Raw genomic sequence first — 6,082 nt, 5'->3', positions numbered from 1 at the left:
CATAGTATTTGCATATTTGATTAGGGTTCCTTTGAGCTGGACCGGTCTGTAAGGGTCTGGACCACCTGGTATCCTTGATTCATCCAATGGCTGATACAATACCCGATGCATCGATGCTAAAGTTGTATTCTGATAACCGTGGCGCTACTTTAGGCTCGACATGTTTATCGAATCCACTCTTACTCATGATCCCTCGGGAGCTTTGTCCTCGATTATTTTGGACAGGATTACCTCCCGGTCCGTTGTTTTTACGATCTACGCTGTATGGTTGGTACCGATCTCTATTTGACCGGGGCTCTCTGTCGATGTCCCTTTGAATTTTGCCGTCGGATATATTTGGGTAAACGGAACCGAAAGGGGCTCCTAACTAATCATCCTCGAACCTGATCTTCGACTGGTATCGATTATGTACATTGGCTCAGGTCACCGGTGGGTATTTAATTAAATTCTGCTTTAGTTGTTGTGACGCTATCGAACTCTGCTCATTCAAACCTTGAGTAAAAGCTCGAACAACCCAATCATCCATGACCGCGGGTAAGTCCATGCGCTCCATCTGGAACCGAGATATGAATTCTCTTAACATTTTGTTATCCTTCTGCCTCACTTTGAAGAGGTCCGACTTCCTAATCGCGACCTTTATTACTCTGGCGTGTGCTTTCACGAAGGAATCGGCAAGCATGTCGAAGGAATCGTTGGAATTGGGCGGCAAATTATGGTATCATATCATTGCCCTTTTCGATAAAGTTTCTCCAAACTTCTTCAACAGAAAAGATTCAATTTCATCATCTTCTAAGTCATTTCCTTTTAATGTACATGTATAAGAAGTGACATGCTCATTAGGATTAGTGGTTACATTGTATTTGGGAATTTCTAACATGCGGAACTTCTTTGGAATGGGTTTCGGAGCCGCACTTGAAGGGAAAGGCTTCTGTACAAACTTACGAGAACAAGTGTAAAGCGGTGTGTGTTATGAGGATTAATACCAAACAATCACTATTATCCTTAGCCCCACAGTGGGCGCCAAACTGTTTACCCTTAAAGTTAGATAATAATTAAATTTATAATGTGGTTTTAAGTCACCTAATACCAATCGATAAATTTAAAGATCAGTAATAGAAATTAACAATGAGATAAAGCAAATAAGTCTTGAAACGTGATTCAGTCCTCGAGCTTAAGTGCCCTCGAACTGATGGTGCCCTAAATAGTTAAGAAACAAACTAACCGATGAACAAGAATATGAGTTAGAAAGTATTGTATTGCTTTGATATGCGTGAATGTAAGATGATTACAAAATGATTAAGGCTCTCTTTATATAGGAGAGGAAGCGAATTCCACGATCAACTTAATAACCGCCCTTGATTTGACTGTTCCAAGATTTACACCATGATCTTCAGCCAATCACGAATATCTCGCCTTTCTGTTATTGTGCTTTGCTCGATGTTTGTCTCATTGATTACTACTGGCCTCGATCTTCGATAGGTACCTTGGTCCTCGAACTCGGTGCCTTATCCTCGTACCTCGGTCTGATCCGTTGCGAGGCCGACCTTCTATGCAAATCCCTAGCCTCGATCAAATAGTAAAATCGGATATGCTCGGTTTTAACCGTATACACTAAGAATATAAATTTTGATTTTGCGAAACCACAATGTTACGACTCTAAAGTCTATGTTTTCAACTTGAATTTTATTTTTCCTTATTAAATATGTTTTACTAAGTTTAAATTTTGTGTATTAACAGTGCAAAAAATATTTATAAAATTAAGTTACTTATAAAATAGTTACAAATAAAATTTTACAATAAGCAACAATCAATATAGTTATTACTAATTGCTATCACCAATGGCATAGCCACGTTTGTCCAAGGGGCGTCCCTTCGCCAGAAATTATAACTAGATAAAATTAATTTATATGTTATACTTTCTTATTTAGAAATAATTTAACTTTCGATGATGTATAGTCACATAAGTATGTATGAGAGAGAGTACTAGTTTAAACATTTTTACATTAAATCCTTAAAAACAAGTTTGTATTGAGAGGACGGACGGCGAGATTTATGGGGGTTTTAACTTTCAACTACTACTAACCTTGTCTTTGCACGCTTCTTTAAAACTAGCAAAATGAAAAAAGTGAACCAAAAGTAAAAGAAACAAAAGTGAAGAAAAAACATTGGGGGGGTTAATGTCTGATAATAATAACGCGGAATCGCGTGAAATGCGCCGAATATGAGAGTTGGCATTATATAGGCCCTATCCAGCGAAGCTCTTTTCCGCAACTTAGTGTCGGTATTTATTTGCTGCTTTACACAAATCCTCCACTAGATCTGTTAGACAGTGATACATTTGTTCATTCTTTCTATTTTTAGAACAAGTATACTTCAGCTATATTTCCATTTTCTTCTCTCTGTTTCTGTTAGATACGCTGTGGATTGGACTTATATATGTGCATTGGTGAATTTGCAGGTATAATTAAGGAGTTTTGAGTGTTGATTCTTTAAGCATTGCTGCAATGGGGAAGGTTGCTCTTTCTTATTTGATTTGTGGAATCTTGGTTTTTTGGAGTGTCTCTGTGGTGAAAGCAGAGGATGCTTATAGATATTTTACATGGACTGCTACTTATGGAACTGCTTCTCCACTTGGTGTTCCTCAGCAGGTTGTTTTCTTGCTTCCTATTTTCTACTGCTAGCTGTATCGTTAATTAAGAAGTTGAATTTTCTGATGAAGTTTTCATGTTTTGAACTTGTAGATAATCCTGATCAATGGTCAATTTCCTGGTCCAAAACTTGATCTTGTCACTAATGAAAATGTAATCCTTAACCTTATTAATAAGTTGGACGAGCCTCTTCTATTGACATGGTGAGTCTCTTCTTTTATATAATGTTGCTCTTCGCTTGAATTTGGTCTACACTTTTTTCTCATATAACTAACTATCTTATTGGCAGTCAATTTTATTCCTTTTTATCTTTCCTGAGCCGAGGGCCTACGAAAATAGCCTCTCTGCTTTCCTATAGAATTGTTGAGAACAAGTGTTAGACCTATAGCCTTACATGTATTTACTGTTAGGAACGGAATCAAACAAAGGAAGAACTCATGGCAAGATGGAGTTTTGGGAACTAATTGTCCCATTCCTCCAAATTCAAATTACACTTACAAGTTCCAAATGAAAGACCAAATTGGAAGCTATACATACTTCCCTTCAACTCAATTGCACAGAGCTGTTGGAGGTTTCGGAGCACTTAACATATATGCAAGATCAGTAATCCCAGTTCCATATGCTAAACCTGCTGGAGATTTCAGTTTGCTTATTGGTGATTGGTACAAAAGCAGCCATAAGGTAATTCTATTGCCTGTTTCTTACATTCTTAATTTCATACTGTATTAGATAATATAGCTGTCCAAATTGTTGCTGAAAATGCCCTCAATATCTTAACCTTTTGGTTTTTGCAGGTATTGCGGCAAATATTGGACTCAGGGAAGTCTCTTCCTTTTCCGAGTGGACTCCTTATAAACGGACAGAAGCAGTCTACCTTCACTGGCGATCAAGGTCATACTGAATTGACATTAATCAGCAAAAGTGTCCTAGCCATTTAATCCTCTTGAAAGAACAACAAATTAACAATATTTTTTTTCATCTACAGGAAAAACATACATGTTCAGGATCTCTAATGTAGGTATAAAAAATACTATTAACTTCAGAATTCAGGGCCACAAGATGAGAGTCGTCGAGGTTGAAGGATCCCATGTGATTCAAAGCCTCTATGATTCTCTTGATGTCCATGTTGGTCAATCTATGTCCGTCCTTGTTACGTTGGATCAGCCTCCAAAGGACTACTACATTGTCGCTTCCACAAGGTTCACAAGGACTGTTCTTACTGCTACTGCAGTTCTCCACTACTCTAACTCTCAGACGTCCGTTTCTGGACCCATGCCATCTGCTCCAGCTGGCCAAATGCATTGGTCTATGTTGCAAGCCAGAACATTCAGGTACCTTTTATCCACAAGAATTGCCATGTACATTCACATTATCGCATTCGACACTTGAGACATTTATGGATTGCTTGGTTTAAGTGTAAGATTGGGAAACAATTACATATGATAAGGAAGCATTTCAAAAATAGTTGACACTTGACAGCTAGGATTGTTTATTTTTCTCAAATGGCCTAATTCTCTTTTTTTCTGAATTGAAGGTGGAATCTGACAGCAAATGCAGCTAGACCAAATCCTCAGGGTACATTCCACTATGGAAAAATTACAATATCAAGGACTTTTGTGCTGGCTAACTCTGCCCCTCTTATCAATGGGAAGCTGAGATATGCTGTGAATAGGGTCTCTTATGTTAATCCTGATACTCCACTAAAACTTGCTGATCACTTCAACATCCCCGGAGTGTTCAGCTTGAACTCCATTCAAACTTTTCCCACAGATGGTTCTCCTTACCTAGCCACAGCTGTGTTTCCAGCTTCTCACCATGACTTCATCGAAATCGTTTTCCAAAACAATGAAGCTACTATGCAATCTTGGCATCTTGATGGCTATGATTTCTGGGTTGTCGGGTATGTCTTAGTACATCAAAGTTTTCCATTTCTCCAAATGGTATAAGAGGGTGACTTTTCTAATCCTTTCCTATTGCTCAAATCTGCAGTTTTGGATCTGGCGCATGGACACAAGCAAGTAGAAATAAGTACAATCTTGTTGATGCTCCTACTAGGCATACTACACAGGTAAACTTCAAATTCAGCCACTTTAATGCAACAGTTCCATGAATGTGAAGTGTTAGTTTCGGTATGATCACTTACTTCTATCCACCATAATAGAAAAGTCACAAACTATTTCTCTAAAGTAATTGAACTTTACCCGTTGTAACAGTAAAGTAAGACAAGTATCTTTTGTCACATTAAAGTAGTTGAACATGAAATGGTTTTTGCAGGTGTATCCAAAATCTTGGACTGCTATATTGGTATCGTTGGACAACCAAGGAATGTGGAATTTGAGGTCAGCAATGTGGGATAGGCAATATCTTGGACAACAAGTGTACCTCAGGGTCTACAACCCAACCCAAAGTCTAGCTAATGAATATTACATACCTACTAATGCTCTTCTCTGTGGCAAAGCTGCTGGTCGACATCCTTAATTTGATGATGAGTCCTCTAGGCTAATGTTTTATTACTGGTCATGACAGGTTGACTTTGCGCCAAAATATGTTGTATTTTGTGGTTTTTGAAATTATGCAGCTAATACATTGTTAGATAATATAATTTCGTTGTTGATATTCATGTAACTTAACAGCTAAACTCCAATGCAGCAAATTCATATACCCGTTATTGTATAGGAATAAGTGTCCAGCTTAGAGAATATCTTTAATCTGCATCAAAAAAAAAAAAAAAAATACTATTTACCAAATTTAGGATGCAAAATAGAGCGAAATGAGAACAAAGTATTCACCTACGCGATCTACAAAAATTAAGGAGTGATTAACTGCTTGATACATTAATTAATCGGTTCAATCAGACGCAAATAAGGTAGGATGATCGCATCAACGTCAATAAAATGTTATCCCCCAGTTTCAGGAACATACATCCTCAATTCAAAAAGAGTTCTATTCAGATTCATTTAACCTAATATATATATTATATTATTATATATAATATATATATATATATATATATATATATATATAATATATATATAATATATATATATATATATATATATGCTGCCTTAATGGTGACAAATTGTTAAATTGACCTAATTGTACTTATAGTAGGGGTATTCGTTTATGACTCAATATTTTCTTAATCAAACCAATTACGTAATTTTTAAAATATTTATTGGTCAAGTTCTGTCAATTTTGTCTGTTTGGTTTATATTCGAGTTGTAGATATATGTAATTGATCGATATTTCCTGACAATCAAATGTATGAAATGAGTATGACAAAAAAGTTTCATTCCGGCTTACTCCAAAGGAGATTTAAGAAACCTGCTCTTCATGGTCTTGAATAGCCGATAACATATTTCCTTCTTCGTAACAGAATACACTTTACGATCGGCTTTAATGGGATTATACTGAATCCAAATGTAACTATTAGC

The 6,082-nt window shown here is 36.7% G+C and overlaps 1 protein-coding gene across 2 annotated transcripts; it reads left to right on the top strand.

Annotated features, from left to right (window-relative positions):
- LOC109233192 (L-ascorbate oxidase homolog) lies at positions 2,146 to 5,321 on the top strand. Of its 2 annotated transcripts, none has more exons than XM_019398977.1 (9): positions 2,146 to 2,281; positions 2,459 to 2,648; positions 2,742 to 2,851; positions 3,059 to 3,329; positions 3,443 to 3,539; positions 3,634 to 3,979; positions 4,183 to 4,548; positions 4,638 to 4,716; positions 4,923 to 5,321. In XM_019398977.1, the coding sequence occupies exons 2-9, from the start codon at positions 2,505 to 2,507 to the stop codon at positions 5,124 to 5,126; spliced, it is 1,617 nt and encodes a 538-aa protein (XP_019254522.1). In that variant the 5' UTR covers positions 2,146 to 2,281; positions 2,459 to 2,504; the 3' UTR covers positions 5,127 to 5,321. The 2 variants fall into 2 exon arrangements, with proteins under 2 accessions (XP_019254522.1, XP_019254521.1); XM_019398976.1 differs by having other exon boundaries at positions 2,146 to 2,366.

The sequence above is a fragment of the Nicotiana attenuata genome, chromosome 10 (genome assembly GCF_001879085.1).
Source record: "Nicotiana attenuata strain UT chromosome 10, NIATTr2, whole genome shotgun sequence".
In the NCBI taxonomy this organism is placed as follows: Eukaryota; Viridiplantae; Streptophyta; class Magnoliopsida; order Solanales; family Solanaceae; genus Nicotiana; species Nicotiana attenuata.
This window is presented reverse-complemented; position numbering and strand designations above follow the sequence as displayed.